General features: G+C 38.8%; 1 protein-coding gene across 1 annotated transcript in view; it reads right to left on the reverse strand.

Moving 5' to 3' along the window:
- Positions 1-8,609: 8,609 nt before the first annotated feature.
- The window catches only part of LOC121411757 (cilia- and flagella-associated protein 54-like), a 68,968-nt gene continuing 55,457 nt past the window's right edge, over positions 8,610-22,120 (reverse strand). Inside the window, 15 exon segments of the mRNA XM_041604603.1 lie at positions 8,610-8,915; positions 9,468-9,548; positions 10,482-10,759; positions 11,245-11,764; positions 12,957-13,198; positions 14,041-14,317; positions 14,790-14,934; positions 15,454-15,702; positions 16,228-16,406; positions 16,911-17,102; positions 17,795-17,964; positions 18,749-18,960; positions 19,655-19,835; positions 20,114-20,177; positions 20,737-20,828. Of these exon segments, the coding sequence (XP_041460537.1) occupies positions 8,769-8,915; positions 9,468-9,548; positions 10,482-10,759; positions 11,245-11,764; positions 12,957-13,198; positions 14,041-14,317; positions 14,790-14,934; positions 15,454-15,702; positions 16,228-16,406; positions 16,911-17,102; positions 17,795-17,964; positions 18,749-18,960; positions 19,655-19,835; positions 20,114-20,177; positions 20,737-20,828 (3,029 nt within the window). The 3' untranslated portion in view covers positions 8,610-8,768.

Here is a 22,120-nt window from a genome sequence, read left to right on the forward strand (position 1 = left end):
CTTCACCTTTTACCTTACATCTCTGAATACCCCCCCCCCCCAAAAAAAAAACGGATCAAAGAGAAGACGGGACGTTAAGTGGATCCTTGATCACTGGCATCACCCCTCATCATGACGATATTGCATCGTGTGAACTCAACAACAATGGTATGACATATTCGTCGATCATTCTCCTGTTCATCGTCCACATCCTCCACATCATGGTGAAATGGTAGGTCCTCTCGAATTGGTAGATCAGCAATGACGTCAGATCTCGTCTCACCCAGTCAAGTTTGGCTCTTGTGAGATGGAAGCTACTTTCCCCAAAGCCGAGAGGCCGCGGGACGGTTTTGAAAGTGCATGGTGAGGGGGGGGGGGCTGATTATGCAAAAAAATAATCACAATCAGATGATAATTTTGACGTTTTTTGTAGACGGTTATGGGAAAACCGCCCCTCCCCCGGTTCCGCGGCCTCTGTACAGGGCTGCTACTGGATTTAATTGGGTCTAAGGAGTGGGGGAAGGGGTAGAGATAATGTGAATTTTAATAGGTTGCTTGTATAGCTTAACTCTCACAAGGGCCAGACTGGACTACATCTCACCGTAAGATGACCAAGCAGTCACGATAGCCAATCTTATCCAACATCACCTCGTCATGAAAACCTGCTACAATCCTCGCTGACAAGACCGCCTGGATGGTGATGATTGTGTACCCGAACGGGTAATCGATTGTATTCCAATTGGGTAGAAGTCGTAGTCAACATCGTTTTCATTCTTGTGCTGATGGGGAAAAACAAAAGGTAGTAAAATCCACATAGTCCGTAAATGTCATCAACAACAAAATGGACATAAAGCGGGCCTAGAGACAGTTTCACAAAGAGTCACAAGTACGGCAACTTATCCATTATGGCAACTTCCATGGTAACAATCATGGTTCAAACTTCTTCCATGGTAATGGGGTTCGGTAGCCAATCACAATCAAGCTTTCCATGGTAACAGTGCTTCTCGGCGTGGCCATGGAAAGCTTGATTTTTTTTTTGGCTGCCGAACCCTATGACCATGGCAGAAGTTTGAAAATTGTTAAAATGGAAGTTGCCATAATGAATAAGCAATAGGTTGCCATAGTTGTAACTCTTGTCGGAAATAAACGTCTGAAAATCCCTTTCATGAAACGATCCCTTGGCCTTGAGTCAATGTCCCGAAGATGCTGTCGTTTCAGGTGACTTTTCATATAAGCCTGCACTATTGCACCTTTAATGTCATAACTCCTAACGCATGGGAAGCAATCATGATAAAGCTACATACCACTGCCCACTATTCAGGTGCGGACAGTATAACAGCACCAGGATTTTTAAAGTACAGGGAGGCAAATGGGGGGGGGGGGGGGGCAACAGAACATATTTGGGGGAGCAAAGGCGGAGACAATTTTTTTGCCTGGTTTGCAATATCGAGTGCGAAGCGCAAGCTATCCTTCTTTACTTTTTTTTTAATATAGACCCTGCTGACTTGAAACGGATCTGTTAAGGATTGTATGCGTGATATTTTACCAAAGAATCATTCGAGCGCGAGCTGAAAATGTTTTGATACAGGGGCCGCGGAACCACTTTTTTTCCAAAACCGTGTACAAAAACGTAAAAAATTACCATATGATTGTTATTTTTTGCATGGTCAGCCCCCCCCCCCCCCCCCTTTGAAAACCGTTCCGCGGCCCCTGTGATATACTGAGATAAGTGGACATTCAAGCATCTTTGTGACCATAGAATAGACAAAATGAGTATTTAACTAACGAATCAATGTGAGCGCGTAGCACGAGCTGAAAACTTTTATATTCAGCACTTTCTTGTAATTATGAACATGCAGGGTGCGTATACAAATAATGGAAGTGATAATCATGAGAAAAATAATTTGTGCATATTGAATCAAATATTATATTTTAAGCCCCATGTTAACCTATGGAATAGATCATTTATTTATCTCAATAAAAAAACACTGCGAGCGGGATGCCCAGGGGACGGTGAATTCTATATAATGACCTCAAAGATTTATGTTAGTGACTAATATTGTAGGAAGCTAACCATGGTTAGATGAGAAAATTTGAAGAGTGAAAAGTGTTGTTTTTTAGCACTGATTAGGAGATGTTCATAACAACATTTACATTATCTTGTCAGTTTTCAAAAATTCGGGAGGGGGGGGGGCAACTGGGTGAGCAACGATCCAGACCGGGGGAGGGAGTAAATGCCCCGTGCCCCGCCACTAGGTGCGGATCCATGAATAGGTCTTGCCTCCTACCAGCCCCCCCCCCCCCCTCCCCCCCCACACACACACAAATACGAAAGAAAGAGAGAGAAGGGAAGGAAGAGGGGATAGGAAAAAGAGAAAGGAAGAAATATCGAGAATGAAAAGAAGATAAAGTGAGATGAACAGGAAATGAACGAATAAACGGAAAGAAATCTAAGCAAAAGAGGGAAAGCGATCAGGGAAGGAGAAAACGAATAGATTTAAGGGAATGGGGAAATTAAATGAAGAGAGAAAGAGGGAGAGAGAAAGGGGCAGAAAAGGTAAAAGGGAAATAGAATAAAGAGAGAAAGAAGGAGTAAAGAGAAAGAAGAAAAGTAATTAATGGGCCGGAAGACAAAGCGTGTATTATAAAGAAATTGGCAGATCCAGGAGCTTGAAGAAAATGAGACTAGTGAGATAATTAGCTAATAGCAAACTTCTTGAAATTTTCATACCACTAGGCCCATATCACAATAAAAATTCCCCTTGCGCTGCGCGCTTGCATTACCCCTGTTTAATGAGATACATATTCTATTCATAATAGTTATGGGCTTAAAATTTCTCGTTTTGAAGTCAATGTGAAAATAAATAGTTCTGTTCGCGCTTCGTATTTTTCTTTGTTTGTTTTGTAAAATGTCCTGTTCATGAATACTAAAACTGAGCATTTAAAATATAACCAAAATTTGAATATAACAAAAGTTTGGCCAGCACTTCGTGCTCATATTTATTTATTCATCTTTTTAACTGAGATAAGTATATCTTGTGCACAAAATTTTTGCAATAGTCCTCCAAATTTCCTTTTCAGATTTGCCTATATCTTTAGTAACAAACGTGTCGCATTCACGAATACAAAGGGTGTTTAAAATATATCGTCACTTCAGTAAATCAACTTAAATATCAGCGTGCAGTCCACGTCTGCATTATTTGTTTGGTTACATACATAATACTTTATGCTTACAATAAACTTTTTTTCAAGTCAATATAGTAAATGATTTCAGCACGCGCTTCGCGCTCATGTTACCTGTTTTAAGAGATATGTGCCTTTTTTAAGATATGAACAAAATCTCGCATCATATATTTGGTGTCATACATATCCTCTTCATAATTTTTTAAAAGAAAAAAATCCTTCACCTTTCATTATCTAGGCCTAACCATAAATCTGGCTGTTATTTTTGGTTTTTAAACAATCGCATTTCAATTATCCTTTCTGATTGGTCAAACAATGCCTACTGATTTCCAATAATAAAGATGTGTAGGCTCAAAATTGGGGAGAAACAGGAATAGGACAGTAAATTTGGTCTAAAAATGTCAGATGTATTCAACTTTTGAGAAGTAAACATTTATTTCTATTTCATTTTTTTCTTCATTTTATAATAGGTTACATTGACAGTGCTCATTTTAGCTTGCCATCGGTGATTTGAGATTACAGTACACGTGTTTCTTTAGTCTGAATGTAACACAACCCTTTCATGAAAAGATATCCTTAATCTTATGAGATTTCCTTAAAGTTTGCCTAAATAACTGGCATGATTACACTTTGAATTGATCTTGGCAAACTCCAATACTTTTATGCTTTGACGTTACTGATATTTGATAAGCTGGAAAACTTTAAGTTAAAGGTTCCAAAAGTCTTTAAAACTGTTAAACACTTACTTGTAGACGAATTCCTTCACTTACCTTGTATTGGTTATCACCAAACAATAATGGTAGAAGTAGGTACCCATCTTTTTTTCTCTCGTACGCATAATATCAGGAACAGAAAATCTGTCGGATGTCCAGAAGGTCAAGTAAATTTTCAAATACCTAAATACCATAATGATAAACACTATGATTATGGCACCAACGGAAAAACGAGACAAGATTTGAGAACACCAATCCACTGTTCAAAGTCAGCCATCTTTGTTGTCTTTGCCCTGTTCATGCCTTGCACTTCCTGTTTTTTGAAAATGCATTCACTCTCGCCTGCCCCAGATCAGCTATTCAAACCTTCCCGCCATTGTATCATCTTTCCGCCTCAGTGCTTATCACCAAGGACCTACTATCATGGTCGGACAATCGGCGTTTTTGTGAATGGATTCATAATGATTGTCTCCGTCAATGTCGTTTCAATAAAATTCTAAGGCTCTGCAAGTTCGTTCACTTCGACTTGTTCATACGGGGGCGGCGGAGCCGAAGGGGGGAGGCAAGGGGCACTTACCCCTCCCCCAAAAAAAATCCATGAGAAAAAATACTCTCTTTTTTTCAAAAATGAAATGTGCCATTTATGAAATAAAACCCTTTTTTCGATCTAAGCGTATTATTAATTTTTCCCCCTTTTCGCCCTTGCTTGAAGAGGCACGTATAGCTACACTGAAGCTATCAAAGTCAAAGGATTAATGGGGAAAAAATCTTCCACTTTGAATAATATTTAAAAAAAACATTTTATGCGTTAAAAGGGCATTAGGCATCTCTTGTAAAAGACCTCACGGCAGTGGCGGACTCAGGTATATAGGGGCCACTGGTCCGCGCACTATAATATTCAGATCAGTGGTAGTGGCACACGCAGCCCGTGCTCCCTCCCCCGCCCTTGAGAGGCTCAAAAAATTAGGGGAATGCATCGATCGTCAAGTAATGACCATTTTTTATCTTTATTTTTTGCTTGTCAAATTTTTGCTGGAACGAAATAACCTCCATTTTGGAAAATCCTCATACTGTTTGCCCACTACCCCCACCCTTCCCTTGCCCCCTTCCTCATGTAACCGAAAGGAAAATAATGACATTTTCCTCAGTACATGGCGTAGTTTCCTTCAGCAAAAAATTAATCCACATTAATCCACAAACAAAATAATTATAAAAAATTGTGTTGCACTCAACCTAGGTGAGGTTAATGGGTACCTGGCAGGAATTTATTCCTTGAATGCCGAGCGCGTAAAAGCTGCTTGAGCTACAGCCAGGGTAACAATAAAGTCATTTGGAAGCGTATAGAGACGTTATTCATAATGTGTTATGCGCTACACAAGAATTGACTATTATTATTACATTCGTCACTGACGGGGATTTTCCTTTATATTTATGTAATATACTTTTGAGTACTAGTTATTTTCACGAAAGAAAAAAATCTTACGTTTCGCTCTTTGTATAAAGTTTCAGAGGTCTGTATAATACAAAATCTTGTTTTGAATTGTAATTTGAGAAGGGGTTACTAAACATGGGACTAACATTCTGATGACAGGGATGTCAACTTAAAATGAAAAAAAAAAAAATAATAATAAAACAAAACAAATGCTGAAACGAGACGCCTTGAAGTAAATTGAATAGTCTTCAAAATATAGACTTGTACGAAGGAATGGAATTGAAAAGTTTGTTACAAAGATCAACGGATTTTAAAAGCTGAAGGAAGAATTGGTTGATAAAGATGATAAAAAGAATAGGATCATCTTTTGCGCCGGGTGTGAAATAATTAAAAAAGACAAAGAAACAATAACAGGCAAAATATAATTTGAGAAAACTGGATTCCGATTAGAAAATCGAATATTAAAGTCTTCTCCACTCTCGTTTTTACCGTCACCATAATGACACATAGCATCATGAAGAAACGGGAACTTAATAATAATAATGCTCGTTTTTTATAGCGCTTAATACAAATGTTTCTAAGCGCTGCATACTATTAACCCCCCCCCCTTCCATTGCCCCCTTCCTCATGTCACCGAAAGGAAACTTCGTTTCTTATTCATGACGCAGTCTCTGGATTCGGTAAATGAGGTCGTACTCGCTTGAATAGGAGCTGTGGGGGTGCAGTAAGATAACGTGTCACGGGTAGGTTATCACAACCAATTGCCTACATCGATCAACATCATCATCATAACCTTCATCACCGGCACCACCACCAACATAATCATCACCTTTATCATCATCTTCATCATTGTCATAATCAAACATTATCATCTTCGCCATCACCTCTGTCAACAGATCTCCATCACTTTCACCACCACCACCACCTCCATACCATCATCACCATCATCATCATCACTATCATCATCGTCATCACCGTAATCCCTGTCATCATCGCCATCATCATCGTCATCATCATTATATTCTCTTCCCTTCGTGTTCTTCCCTTCTCCCTTTAAATTCCTCTGCTTCTCTTTCCCTCTGTTTTTCTTGCCTTTCCTTCTCCCTCTAATTTTCCCTTATTTGGTTTCTTATTCCTACTCTTTTCCCTTAAGTTCCTTTCTGACCTTTCTTTACATTCTCCATTTCCTATACCTTTCTTTCATCTCTCTCTTTCCATTCCTTTTTTGTTTCTTTTACCTTCTTTAACTCTCTTTTCCCTTTTTTCATTCTCTCCATTCCCTTCTTTCTTTCACCTTTACTTTCATTTCCCCTTCACTTTGGTCTTTACCTATCCTTTTCCCTTACTGTCCATCTGTCTCTCCCATTTTCCCTTTACTTTGCCCTCTATATTTTCATCCTCTTTCTCCTCTCACCTTCTTTCCCCCTCTCCCAATCCATTTTTCTTAAGGGGGGGGGAGAGACAAGCCCCTCCTTGCACTCATGAATCCATACCCGCATACATAAGCAGCAGGATCAATTTTTCCTTGAATGCAATGAGCGATAAAAGTGGCAACTCATGGGCGATTCCATAAAATATGTACGTGCGACCCCCTATATTTGGGACCTTCATGAAATTTTCTGTCTCTGATTTTTGGTTCTTTTGACAGTTTGTATTGCTGTAAAATAACCATGACTTGGTCAGTTTATTATTAAGTGAAGGATGACTTTAGAAAAATGGGGGTTGAATGTACAAAAATGTTTTTTTCATTTGATCATTTTATGGAATTGCCCTCATGCAAAACTTTGGGAAACTTATTAGTAAAATTTGGAACAGATTACTTCTAGACAGATGGTACCATATGAATGAATGAATGTTTTTTATTAGTTTTAACACTAAATAAACACTTTTCTTTAAACTCATTAAAATAAAATCTAGTACACTTCAGATATACTATCACATTCAATAAAACCTCTCAATTCTTACCTAGAATTTTTTTTTACAGATCTTAAGAAATTATATACATGTTCATGGGAAACTTATCGGGTAACCATTCTAATCTTTACAATAATCATGTGGTCGCATATTCTGAATACTTTAAAGTGGGATGAGACCATGTGGGAGAACTACTCCCTCGAAAGTCAAGAATGCCCACATAATGCCACATTCCGATCAGAGTAGTCTTGTAATGTAGGTCCACTTGTAATGTAGGCCCACAACATATTATTTCTCAACTCAATACATTCATAACAATATTTGTGTTAGCAAGTATCAACGCACAAACTAGCTATCTATAAGACACAATCATTGAAAGACAATTCAATGTTGGTCACTTTGTCTCCCATTTAAGAGCCAAATGAAAGAATGAATTATCATCATTATCAAATCTCTATATAGATCGGTGAAGGATAAAAGTTCCCCTATAAGAATCTTGTCCATTCACTATGGTTCAAGGCACTATTGCATAAGTTACTAGTATGGTAACTTTGACTTCCAATTGTCAATCAAATTAAAGGATTCAATGAAAGTTACATCGGATGGCAAAGTTACTCGAATAGTAACTTTCATGCAACTGCCCAGATTAAACAAATGCTAACAATAGTAAATCATTGTAATTTTTATATTGAAGGGGTGTATAAACATTATACTTCACCTGCCTCAGTTAGAGCAGGTAATAAGGAGAGTAAGCATGTGATAATTTTGGTATCATTGTGACTTGGATCAAACAACTGCTTAAGGCTGAGAAAGATGGCCACTTTCATATGGAAGTGGTGTATAAACCTTAATCTTCAATTGTAAGGAGAGTTACTTTTTTAGATGATTTTGATATCACTGATGCAGTCACCATGACTAATATCAAACAACCTCTCAAGACCGAGAAAGATGACAACTTTCATATCAATCTTCAACTATATCAATTGGAGCTGGTTGTAAGGAGGCAATGATTATGGTATCAATGATGCAGTCACCATGACTTGGATCAAATAGCTGCTCATGACAATAAATGATGACCACTTTCATATTGAATGGGTGTTTAAACATTGATCTTCAACTGTATCAGTTGGAGCTGGTTGTAGAAATGAGAGTAACCATGCGATGATTTTGGTATCACTGATGCAGTCACCGTGACTTGGATCAAATAGCTGCTCATGACAATAAATGATGACCACTTTCATATTGAATGGGTGTTTAAACATTGATCTTCAACTGTATCAGTTGGAGCTGGTTGTCGGAATGAGAGTAACGATCACCGTGATTTGGATCAAGTAGATGCTCAAGACAGTGAATGCTGGTTAGTTTCCATATGAAGGGGTGTAAATGTAAACATTAATCTTCAACTGTATCAGTTGGAGCTGGTTGTAGAAATGAGAGTAACCATGCGATGATTTTGGTATCACTGATGCAGTCACCGTGACTTGGATCCAACAGCTGCTCATGACAATAAATGATGACCACTTTCATATTGAATGGGTGTTTAAACATTAATCTTCAACTGTATCAGTTGGAGCTGGTTGTAGAAATGAGAGTAACCATGCGATGATTTTGGTATCACTGATGCAGTCACCGTGACTTGGATCAAATAGCTGCTCAAGACAGTGAATGCTGGCTAGTTTCACATCAAAGGGGATCTAAATGACAACAAAAATAGAAAGGTAAGAATAAGTCAAGTCAGTTGACTACTGAATTTAGAATTTCCCTAACTCTATACATGGAAAAGACCATTCATTCAGGTAGCGAGTTGAAATAATTCTATTATCATTATCTATGAATCAGTATGTGCAAACTAATGATTACAATATCCCCCCCCCCCAAAGAAAAAAAAGCTGCATTAATTTTTTTCCCCTCCTACGGCCTAATCATTAATAAAACAACCGGGAAAGGGGGTTCCAGGAGGGGTGGCTAAAGTACTAATTTAAACATGCAAAATACAAGTGGCAGGGGAGAGCAGGTTGAACGCACTAAATCACTGGGGTAAGGGCAATTCCCTAGAGTGTGAAGTGAATCCGGCCAACCCTAGCTTTTTAAAAGGGACAAAACTAAAATGATTTTAACATTTTGGACTGATTAACTGATGAGCCTTGTAAGGGTCCTGCCTGTGGAACATCATAATAAGATGGAATATGAGCACAATAATCTGCCTATTTTATTTCATTTTATTTCTATTATCACTGTGTACTTACGTTGTATCCAGGTGTAGGTTCAAAGTCTTCTTTTCCTTGTAGTAGCTGCTCTACAATCAAGGAACATTGCTTCAACAAAGCCTGCAATTGGAAATAAAAATAACAGCCAGTAATAATAAAAACAGCTGAATCATGTCAGTGTCAAAGCAAAATCATGTGAAATAAGTACATGTACCACTATCTTGAACAGAAATGGATCTCATATTACAGTGATTGATTGATTGATTGATTGATATGACAATTAATCATTTAAACACACATCAGCTTGAAAAATCTATTTTTGTCTTTCTCCTCTCATGTTGAAGACTTAACGCTTTATTGAAATAATGTATGAGGGTAAACAATAAAAACAACATTGTACATTTCAACTTAAATTTTGTCTCAACACCTTGACCAGATTATTGTTGAATAATGTACTTGTTATGGACTTAATACGATGAAAGGATGAATGAATGAATGAATGATAGATTGAATGGATGAATGAATGAATAATAGAATGTATGGATGCATGGATGAATGAATGAATAATAGAATGGATGCATGCAGGAATGAATGAATAATAGAATGAATAAATGAATGGATGGATGAATAAATTAATGGATGGATGGAATGATGAATAAATGAATGACTGGAACAATGAAGAAATTGATTAATGAATGAACGAAAAAAGGAACGAATTAATAAATGCATGAATGAATGAAGACATGAAAAATGAATAAATGAACGAATGAACGAACAGACAAATGAACGAAGAAATGAAGAAATTAAATGATTGAATGAATGAATAATAAAGGAATGAATGAATGAAGGAATGAATTAAAATAAATGAATGAATGAACAAATAAACGACAAGTTAAATGAATTTCTCACTGAAATATCAACTTGTACGTATAAAATATGTTTCAGTGATGCATACATCTTGGTAAAAACTGAAAATATACTAAGGGAGGTTTGCCCCATTAAACCGATTGCATTAATCAGGAATCAAGTATCAGGTCAAGGCTATACGCTTACCTCCAGGTCTTCGTCTTTCTTAACCTTGGCTGAGAGCTGGGCGATGCGATGGGTGCGCTTGGACTTCCTGCTGGTAGGTTTGCTGCTGGAGCCACTGCCCGCCGACGAAGGGGTGGCAGTGCCCCCATGGGAGCTCGCAGCCGGGGTGCTAGGAGGCTTAGGCTGCTCAGAGAGGGAGATCTCAGCCCGCTGACGAACCACAGCTAGCTTATCGTGGAGATCAGTCAGTTGAGAGAGGGATAGGGTTAACTTGCCCAGTGTCGGTGGAGGGGGAGGGTCTGTGATAAACCAACAAAAAAAAATATAAATAAATCACACCAAAAGTGTTCATTTCCTTGCTATAAGTAAAGGATTGTAGAAATCCTGCTATGCATCATTCATAATTCAGCAACCATTAATGAACACATTTTAATCATAAGTTGAGGTAGATCTGATCAACTTGCGGGTATTATGTTAAATGCTCGGCAATAATAAGTGTCCATCTTGATCAAGGTACTTGTGTCAGAAAAAGGGGATTCAATTTGCAACAACATTTTTAAGTGCATAGTGAAAGGTTGAATGATATGAAATTCATACAGTACATCTGTCTTCTGTACACAGTAATGATAAAAACTCTCTCAGAATAATAATAAATTCTATATCATATACTCTTAAGAAAAAAAAGAGAGAAGATTGTTGAGCTTGTAACCTTAGTCTTCAGACTTCCAAAGAGACATGATTTCTCTATCCCTATAACTTGCTTTATCTCATTTATATGACTTGCCTTTCTTTGACTTGGCCGATCCAGTAACAGGTGGCTGACTGAGTGCATAGAGAAGGAAGACACCACGTCCCTTTTCCCCACTACTTCCCTCTCCTACAGTGATGTCGTCATAGCTTGGCTGATACCACTGGAAGCAGAGCTCCGTCTCGTCGGCTCCCCCTGCAAGCTTCTCCAGGCTCCGTCCCTGGGCAGCCTGACCTGCGAGCACGCAGACCGGAGCTGTGTAGCTGTTGGCTGGGTAGGTAACCGTGGGTATGACCAACGAGGGGGCATCGTCGGAGGTAGGATCGGAGGACGAGGGTGAGGGGAGATGGAGGATGCTTGGAGGGGTGATAGCCAGGCAGGAGGAAGCGAAGATGGGGAGGTTGGTGGTTAGGAAGCTGACCATGGTCTGCAGGCGAAGGGAGGCATGGCTGCTCAAGAGAGGGGTTCGTACTATCTCATGGTTCACACCCGTGTCCTGACCGCTGTGGTCCACAAAACCAAGATCAAAGTTGCCACCAAGATTTCCTCCATTGACCTGCAGAAGTTGGGGGATTCATAGAATATTTCATATAAAACTTGACATGGCAATATTTACTTGCAATATTTTCTCATGACGAAAAACTTCCATTTGAGATCACTATACCCCGGTTTCCCTTCTCATCAATTCTCTTCTCCAAGTACGACAAACCCTAACATGCCCCAGGCAAGCAATTTAAGTATCAAAACACCTGTTTCTTGACGTCGGTCCAAAGATAACACAAGAGCCCGGCATATACAGTCACAGCAGGGGGCCACACACGATGGGATGCATGCGCAGCGCTGAGCTCGGTTTCTGCAAAACATGCCGTCATATTTATTCGCTTACTTTCCTTATTTCGAGGTCGATTTTCTTCGTTCGAAATTGAAAATGGACTAACATTGGATTACTGAATACAATATGCCTTTGAAAACGTGATTAAATATTGAATACAATAATTTAATTCCGAAGGTCCTACTACAGGCAGAGAAGTCTTACGTAATAGCACAGCTGTTGTTTATCTTTTGGTCCTTCGCTCAACACTCATATACTGGCCTGTGGAGGTGAAATTGAGACAGCGGGGATTACCTGGCCAAGCACGGGTGATAAGGGCTTAGAAATGATATTTGGGAGATCCAAATGAAAAATGGGGTATAACACCACAGTTTGCAATCTAAACTGCAGTCTTTATCCAAACGGGGGTTTCACATAATGTCAGGATTCTGTATAAAATCTGCATAAAATAAGTCTATATAAAATTAATTCTGATATTAAACTTTGATGTAGTTTCTAAGCTGTCCTCAAAATTCATCCCTTTTTTTCGTAGATCCCCTAAATCTTACAAAATGCTGTGATACATACAAACTTGAGTCAAAGATTGCACTATCCTTCCTTCTGTCTGTACTTTAATTTTCCTTATTTATTGATTTTTAAAATTTGAATCTGAATGCTGGTTAAATATTAGTAATGTGGCAAAATCACCTGGCAGCTAACAGCACTTTAGGTATGAACATCTTAAACATCCCCATCAGCATTATCATCATCATCACCATCATCATCACCCCACCACCATTCTCATCATCACCATCATTGACATCAACATCATCATCACAATTATCACCATTATTACCATCATCACCATCACAATCAACATCATCTTCGTAAATAGCTTGAACAGGTTCAATCTCTTCGGAGAAGTTATCATACTCACCGGTGACGGAGACCCAGTATCTCCCAGTGCCAAGGTATCCAAGTTGCACATCCTCTGCAGGATGGAGGTATACGCCAGGAGATGGATCCAGGTCAGGGAGACACGTACCTCCCTGCCCGCCGCGCCGGTGTTGCTGAAGCCCGAGACGCTGCGTCTGCCTCCGCTAAGAGCCTCCTCAACCGGCTCCAGCTGTTGATTGCCAGTCAGAGCCGTGGGAGGCGGAGTCAGTACGACTAGGTCACCTGGATTCAGATGTTACAGAAAATTTACTTCTTTTTTTTCTTTCCAAATTGCAAATTTTATGATTCGAATCCTGATTCTATTCAATGAATTTATTGGATTCTTTACACATTAAGATATAATTCAGCAATAGCACAAGAACACTTAAATATGAAACCTAACAGGAACAGAAAGATATTTATTGGGGGTGGGAAAGGGTTTTATCACCACTAGAATATCAAGCAAAGGATAATTTATATAGTTCTGAACAAGATCAAATGAAATATTCAGAGAATAATCCTCATATATCTTTCTTGGAAGCTAAAAGATCTAGCAAGACAAATTGGTGATAAACCAAAAAATACTATAAATTAGGTATGAATTAGTCGGATACAGGGTAATAGAACTATAAAGCGAATAAATTGAGATCATGTGAAAATTCACAGCTCTATTCTGAGAAGAATATAGAACCTGTATCATATTAAAGGACTAACCATTATGGAAACTCTATCATTATGTTTATCACCATGGTAACAGGCCTCAGCAGCCACTGAAAATCATAATTTTTACATGGTACTGTAGTTACCGTAAAAAGAGAGTTACACGATTGGTAATAAAGACTTTATAAAATGAGCCCCTGGGGACCGTTTGATCAAGATTGTCCAACAAGTTGTCAGATCTGAATTTTGTCCGACAAGTTGTCAGATCTGACATCTTTCCTTGATTTAGATTGACTGAGACGCAGTGTTACTATGGTAACTGTCGGATAAAACAGGACGTTTCGGATAAAACGTGTGACAAGTCCTTTCATGAAACGCTCCCCTGGTCATGAATAAGAAAATCTCCAAACAAGGTGAAAGCATACCAATCATATCACCAAACAGATCCTGCTGAATCGGAGCCGACAGTTGATCCTTGACCTTCTCCGTCAGGGTCAAGGAGGTCACGCTGGGGTCACCAATCAGCAGGGTCTGGGTCCGCTGAGCAAGAGCGATGGCTGTGGCGCAACGGAGAGCGGTCCAAGCAGCTTGTCTCTCGTTCTGTCTATCCCTGATGAAGTTCTGTCGTTCCTCCTCTTTCTTCGTGGGAGCCTTGCCGGATGCTGGAGTGCTGAGGGCAGACTTCTTCGCAGATGATGGGGTCTGGCAAGTGATAGGTAAATGATTAGTAATAATAAGTGTGGTGTTGTAATTCTGAATCTTGCCTTGTTATCAGAGGGTCACGAGTTCGAATTCCGCCCCGGCCTCTCGCATCCTTTAGCAAGGCATCATTCCCCAATTTGCCACTCTCCACCCAAGTGGTAAACTGGTAGGATGCAAATTCAAATTTGAGTCTTTAAACTCGAGTCGGAATGCTCCTCGGGGATGGAGAAAGTGTGTACAACAAGGAGGTTACGTGTAAAGCCTTTATGGAGTTGCCCCTTAGGAGCATTCCAGCAAGCCTGTATAAGAATGCATGATAAAAATCCAGACTTTACTTGCCCAGAAAAAGAGATTTCCAAATAAAAGAAAATTTAAAGATAAATATGCTCCTTTTCTATCAAGTCCTATGATTTCCTCATATGAAAGTGTCCAAATCATTATGCATTAATGAGATCGAAATAAGCCTTCTTACTCTGACTTTCTTCTTGGTGCTTGATGGTTTTGAGAGGCTGACATTCTTCTCTGTGGCAGTGTCCGGTGGAGGCATTGGCGGCTCAGGCTGCTGGCTACTGCTGAAGTACACCACTGCCATCTCAAGATAAGCTTGTCGGATCAATCTGTACACACGAAGAACGATGGATGAAGTATGAAAATCACTTAATGTCAACATACAATGATGGGTATAAACAATATGTGCCCTTTCACCTGCCCATTCACAATGAATTTTGAGATTTTTATTATTACGTTTTGAAGAAGCATATCCTCAGTTCTAAAATGATATACAGCTTGTCAAAATTAATCAAGAATTAACCATAATAAGTACATGATTTAATGAAGATAGCTTCATGGAAAACAAGGTTTGAAGTTTTAGTGTGTAAGATTTAACACTAAACTCTACATTCCTGTAAGTCACCAACCCTGTACACAGAAATGCGTCTTTGGGACTACTTCTAGATATTTGACACGAACATTCCAGCTGGGATTGTTTTGGGCATTTGAATTTGAAAGTTAGGGTATCTGAAGAGAAATCCTTTGAAGCTGACCTTATTAATATGTTATTCCTCCGATTAACCTACATGAAACCAATTATAAAGCTTGATGCAATTCATTTCCATGTTTCCCTACAGTCCACTCACCCAAGGTCTTGATTAGCCCCGATGCTTGTAACGATGGCCTCCATGAGCGTGTTGCCGACCACCCTAACCTCGCAGGCACGTGGGCCACCCCTCTGGTGAAGCTGGCTCTGAACCTTGCCTAGCTGTAGAAGAACTTCAGCAAGGACTGCGGAATCCTTGATGACACACACCCTGCAGAGCTCCAGGGCTGTACCTAGGACACCTGCACTTATGGCCCAAGCCTTCAGAGGATCAACCTTCTCTGCATTCCTAATGTAAACAAGTAACATTTAAAAAATTATATTTATGTTGGTTTGTTGGTTTAATATATATTCAGGTTTTTTCTTAATAGTTCTGTAGGAACCAAGATAGTAATGCTAGTAGGTGGTAATGTAGAGAAGGGTAGGGTAGCTTAGGAGTGTTAGTAGTGAGAGGAAAAATTGAGATATCCTTTAAAATACAAAACAAATAGTGAGTTGGGTCATTTCTTCCTTCAATTGCATACCAACTGTGTTCTGCAGATAATTGTCTTGTTAAACTATATTGCATTCCCTTCTGATGAATATTGTACATGTAGAATTATGCTTGTTTAACTTCTGTTGGGCTAAAGTTGGTCTTAAGGACTGTCTTACATAGAGAAACTAGCTAATTGATAGTCCGAAAATCAAGCAAATTTGTATTCATTTGCCTTAAATTGCAATGCCGAATTATGCTTTTTTGGGGGACTTTAAGATGAATTTTTGATTGAAAGTTATTGCAGTCTTGCAATGCCCCATAAACAGTAATATGACTCACTTCTTTGGCTTGACCTCCTGAGCCATCGTTGCCTGTCTAGCCAAGGTATGTCCCAGTCTCAGCTTGATCTTAGCCAAGTAGAGTAGGTGCGGTAGGTAGAGGTTCTGAAGTGGGCTGGTAGGGGCCGAGAGTTCAGGATGGATGGTGTGCCGGGAAGTAGAATCACCAAGCAACTTGATCTGTGAAAGATGTTGAAGGAGAGAAATTTAGATTTTACACAATGCCCTCGTCTATTTATTTAATTACTTCTTTCATTTTGAGGAAAACTAAGGAATCACTAGCAAATTGCAGGCAGAATTGTGGGAGATAAAACTCTGAAATCTTGAATCACTAGTAATTGTGCTGAAAATGAAGCTATGTTTGATGCAGTTGATAGAGACTTGTTGTGTAACAAGATCTTTCCGACATCATTTTGGGCCTTTTAGGACATTGGTGAAGAGCCACAAGTAATTCACGGTACGGCAGTCATTGTTACTCAATGGGCCTGAAAAATAACCCACAATAAAAAGCCACAAAAAAACTTGAAACGATAAGGTGTCTTGGCCTGAGATCAGGCAAATTCTGAAGAATGACATCTATGAATTTTCACAAAAAAGGTTATTGTCCATCAAGAGGAAAACATTGTTCTAAGGTAGTTTAAGCCTGATCACAGAAATAGGTCATGAAATAATATCAGTCTTTACCTGCTGGAGCAACATATCCTGCGCTTCCTGGTAAGCCTTCAGGAGATGCTTCGTGATCGGGCAGCCATGCTTCTGCTGGTACGCTGTAGCAGTCAAGGCCTCGAGGTCAGCTAGCTGAACCTTGGCCAAGATGACCAGTAGATTGGCAGGAGGTGACAAGGTCTGCTGACCACTCAGTAAGGTGATTACTTCCTATAAACCAGTTGGAGAAGAGAATTTCAATTTATATTTTCCACCTACTTTGTTATTTTTTATTGCTTCATCAGAGAGCTGACACTGTTTATTTTTTCATCTTCAATAGAAATATCAGTAGGGTTGTCTGGGGATAGCATACATGAGTTTCTATGAATAAAATTTACTTTCACTGAAGGCTGACTGATTGATGGAATAAACATGAAAAGAGGGACAACAGAACATTGCAAGTCAGGAAAAGCAGGAGATGAAGAAAGAGGAATGCAAATAGTAATGTATAGCATGTGATAGCTGAAGGAGGCAACTACAGAGGTGAGATCAAAGGAAATACAAACATTCAATGGTTAGAGTAAAAAATAAACTTCACATCTCAACACATTCTCTATTCACACCCCCCCCCCTCAGTAACCGTTTAAAACTTGATTAATCAAACTGACAAGGAATACCATTTGTTAAATATATGTGTCAAATGTTGTTATCCATAGTCAGACAAGAGTATAATCCAATAATCCGACACATTTTAGAGAATGCAAAGGAGTCTTTCATAAGACAAAGAGTCATTGATGTTCACTGAAAAATTTGCTATGGCCAATCAGATGCAAGGATTTTGGTAGCTTATAACAATAGTCAATGAAAATCACTGATTATTTGTTTCATAAAACAACCCACAGGCCTAAGAATTTTGTGGATACCTTGAAGGTATGTTGAACATCCTCCAAGACTCTCCCGTCATGCATGTCCAGCAGAGCGCCTTGCATGAGGAACTCTGCTTGCATCTCAACATCCCCGCATGCTTCAGCTTCAGTCAGACCCTGCATGCAGTACTGCCGACACTCACCGACATCTCCAACACCACCAGCACCTGAAGGATAAACCATAGATACAGTTCAGAAGAAACTTGGAAAACAGTATCAATGGAACATCAACATACTCAACTCTGCCTTAACCATATCTCTTGGTGCCAAAGAAATATGATTAACATACGAATATGACTTAGAAGTGGTGAATTAAGCATGACTTGCATGATCAGGGCTCCGTAACATAAAGGTTTGCGATGAATTGCAAATATGAAAAAAAAACGCTCTGATTGGTCCCTGGTCAATATTTTAAACCCAATGCGCGTGTAAGATTGATAATGATTGGTCAGTTCATTTAGCGATTGATCGCTAATCTTTGTGTTACGGAGCCCAGGTTTCACAAAGTGCATTAAGAGGGAAAATAGCTATATAACTTATGGTGAGTAAAATTATGCAGACTACTGTAATAACTTGTAATGCATAGATACTGTCCTTGATACTTTTCCAAAGAATGATTGCATGGAGCACAGTCAGAATACATAGATCGTTTTGTTGTATACCCCTATTTCTTTTTCTAAGACACACTGTAAAAATCAAGAAACTGTCTTTCAATTATCTTTTCCAGGATATATTCCCATTCCCCTACTTTTTTCTGGGATACACTGTAAAACTCAAGAACTATCAAACAGTTATACTTCACCCGGAAGGATCCCATACCCCTTTTTTTCTGGGACACAATGCAAAACCAAGTTATATCTTTAACTGAAACAAATTCCATACTCCTAATATGTATTTTATTCTGGGGAACACTGTAAAAGCAAGAAATTTGTAGAAAACGGTCATCCTTACCTGGAAGGATCCCCATACCCCTGATCTGCATCATGAGGCACTTGACCAGTGAGAGGCGACAATCGAGCCAGAGACGGGCGTCAAGTCGGGAGCGGCTCTGGAAGTTCTGGTACTGGTACTGAGGCTGGTTGGTGATATCCTCGCTGCTCTCCATGTTAGAAGGGAAGAGGTTGGATGAGAGCTTCATGCGACTGCCTTTCATTGACGAGGGTCTGTGGTGTAGAGTGATAGTAGCAAATATTCAATATATCATATGACTGGACATATATGTTTGAATTCATATTGATTTCATATTCTTATTGTGATATATGTCGTGAGCATGTCGTGACCGGTGTGTTGGCTCAGTTGGTAGAGCGTCCCTCTCGCAACCGGGAGGTCGGGGGTTCAAACCTCGGCCGTGTCAGACCAAAAGACATTAAAACATGGGAGTTGCTGCTACCCTGTTTGACATTCAATGATTAAAGGGATAGAGCCTTGTCGATCTGGCGATGCACAGCGGCTGCCGGGCCCACGATCAATTGGGCAAAGCAAATTTTCGGAGTATTTCATTTCATGTCTATTTCGAACAATAAATTATGGATTTTCATTTCATCTTCATCTCTTGGGTTCTTTATGTTCTTGTTGCCTTTTCCTTCTTTCCCTCCTCCCTCTTCTTTCTCCTCATTTTCCTCTTCCCTTCTGCTTCTCTTGATTTCTCTCCTTCATTCTCCTCCCTTTTTTTCTCCCTTCCTCTCTCTATCTTTTCCTCCTTACCCTTCTTCTCCCCCCTCCTCCTCCCTCTGCTCCCTCATCTTCATTCAATATCCCCCTTCACTCTCCCCTCCCCATCTTCAATGTGTACACAAGAAGTTTATACACTGGTCTTGGTCCGGCAGGACTGACTTTTGACACATCCTTGTCACTGACCTGCGAGGGGAGATGGACTTCCTGGTTTCCTTGAAGAGATCGCTGGCCTGGATGTCATGGAGAGCCGAGATGACCACTGCTGCTCCAGACTGAGACAGATGATACTCTCTCAAGATCGCTGCTTGCTCTAGTTTGGTTAGGGCCACCAGCTCTAGCTCAGATGCAGAAAGATTCTTTGGACCTACATAGGACAAGAAATATAAACAGAGACTTTACCATTTGGCTACAGGAACAGGATGACCATTGTATAAAGCCAGTGGACATAAGAAAATGCAGCTGTTAATGACTTCAGATAACTATTTGCCGCATAATTCAATAAAAGGTTAAAGGGCACGTTATTTTGTGGCTACCATTTATAATTCCATCTTAATATTTTCATTATTATTCTTATAAAAAATAACGAGCAAGCACAAAATCATAATAAGAAGTACATTATTTCACACACATTGAAACACTTACAGTGCTCTTGAAGCACCTCCACCATCAGTTTCAATACCTGGTCAGCAGTGCTCAAGAGAGTACCCTAAGAAAATGAGATAAGATAACAGCAAATCAATATGTCAGCAAGTACATATTCCTAATAAAGATACTGTTTGAAGCAAAAAGGAATATCATGATGACACCAAATAATGAAATTTCATTTCATTACTAACTTATGTAGGCTGAGTATGTATTAAGTGATTTTGTCAATATACAATAATACTTCATACTATACATTTTTGTTTATTTGATAGGCAGTACTCAATACTATTTTAAAGCACTTAGAAACATTAGGTATTAAGCACTCTAGAAATACAATTTAAAAGAGACAAGGATACTTTTGATAGAATACTTACTTTGATCTTCTCGAAAAAGGAATATCATGATGACACCAAATTATGAAAATTCATTTCATTACTAACTTATGCAGGCTGAGGTATGTATTAAGTGATTTTGTCAATATATAATAATACATCATACTATACATTTTTGTTTATCTGATATACTCAATACTTTTTGTAAAGCACTTATAAACATTAGGTATCAAGCACTCTAAAAATACAATTTAAAAGAGACAGGGATACTATTGATAGAATACTTACTTTGATCTTCTCCAGGGTGAGTAGATTGGATCCACTAGAAAACTTCTTCACTGTGACTTCGCTCAAGGGGATACTGTGTAATGAGTTATCATCTGTAAAACATTGCAAAGAATTGAAAATTAAAAGCAATCCATAAATAAACAAATTAGATAAGATACTCAAAATGTATCACATCATTATATGGTTATGTGTACTAAAAAGGAGTTATGGTTAATATTGAAGAGTAGGAATGTAGTCTGAGGAATAGGTTTCCCTACATGCAGAACTTGAGGGCCTGTTTTATAAACTTCTTGATAGTGACATTATTTAAAGACATCAACACTGTTGGTAATGGCAAAGAGGGGCAATTTTTTCATTGCACTATGGACCCCCCCCCCCCGAACATTTTTTTTCGAATTGAAGATCTTACAGAAGAAAGCATAAGGTAAAATGAAATAGAATATCCTTAATCAAATGAAAGACCAGAATAATCAGAAGACCATTCAACTTCACGCATGCCCTTTCTCTTAAAAAAAGACAGCTGTGATTGCTATTTTCAAAATGCCTATTAAAAGATTCAACAGCGAATCTCACTCTCGAACAAGAGTTACATTTAAAAATTTAAACAAAAATTGGTTTTATAAAAAAAGTATGCAGTAATTTTCATTTTGAATAGGATCCCAAATAGAATATATTTTCGAGTAAAAAAGAAAAATGCATGCATTGAAGGGAATCTTTATGTTCATACCATCCACACAACAACAGTTTTAGGGCACAGTACAGACACGTTCATGTCACGATCTCACGACAGACAATCTTGGAAATTGTCAAAACTTGAGAGCAGCTTTAAATCCTTGAATATTTCAAACAATATTAATGACATGGTGAGTACAATGAAAGATAATAAAGAGGAACGGCCATGAGTATATTCCTACCAAATTTAACCCTTGAATCGTTATCAGTCTGAACACTGGGTGCAGGGTAGATAGAAGTGGTGCGGGTGCCTGAATAGTGTAAACACGGTGTAGATGAATAAAACAAATGACAGTTGAAGATAATATCATCAGGTGAAGTGCAGAGGGAAAGTGATAGATAAGGGTTCAATACACAACATAAAAAGAAGGTACTCTTGAAAGAAATGAACATTTAATACACGAAAACAAAATGACAAATATCAATGTAAATGAGCGATAATGGTCATTTCACTGAGGTAACATAGAAGCTTTACAGACATATAATGTGGTTGTTGAAATGCAGGTGATACTTATGTCAATTTGCCTTGAAAACAAGTTTCAATAAAAACATTAAAATCAAAATATGAATATATCTTTTTAAGCTAGAAGTGCATAATCTACTCACATATTAATAGTATTTCATGAAAATACAAATTTTAAGAGTGAATATC

The sequence above is a fragment of the Lytechinus variegatus genome, chromosome 3 (assembly GCF_018143015.1).
Source record: "Lytechinus variegatus isolate NC3 chromosome 3, Lvar_3.0, whole genome shotgun sequence".
Taxonomy (NCBI): domain Eukaryota; kingdom Metazoa; phylum Echinodermata; class Echinoidea; order Temnopleuroida; family Toxopneustidae; genus Lytechinus; species Lytechinus variegatus.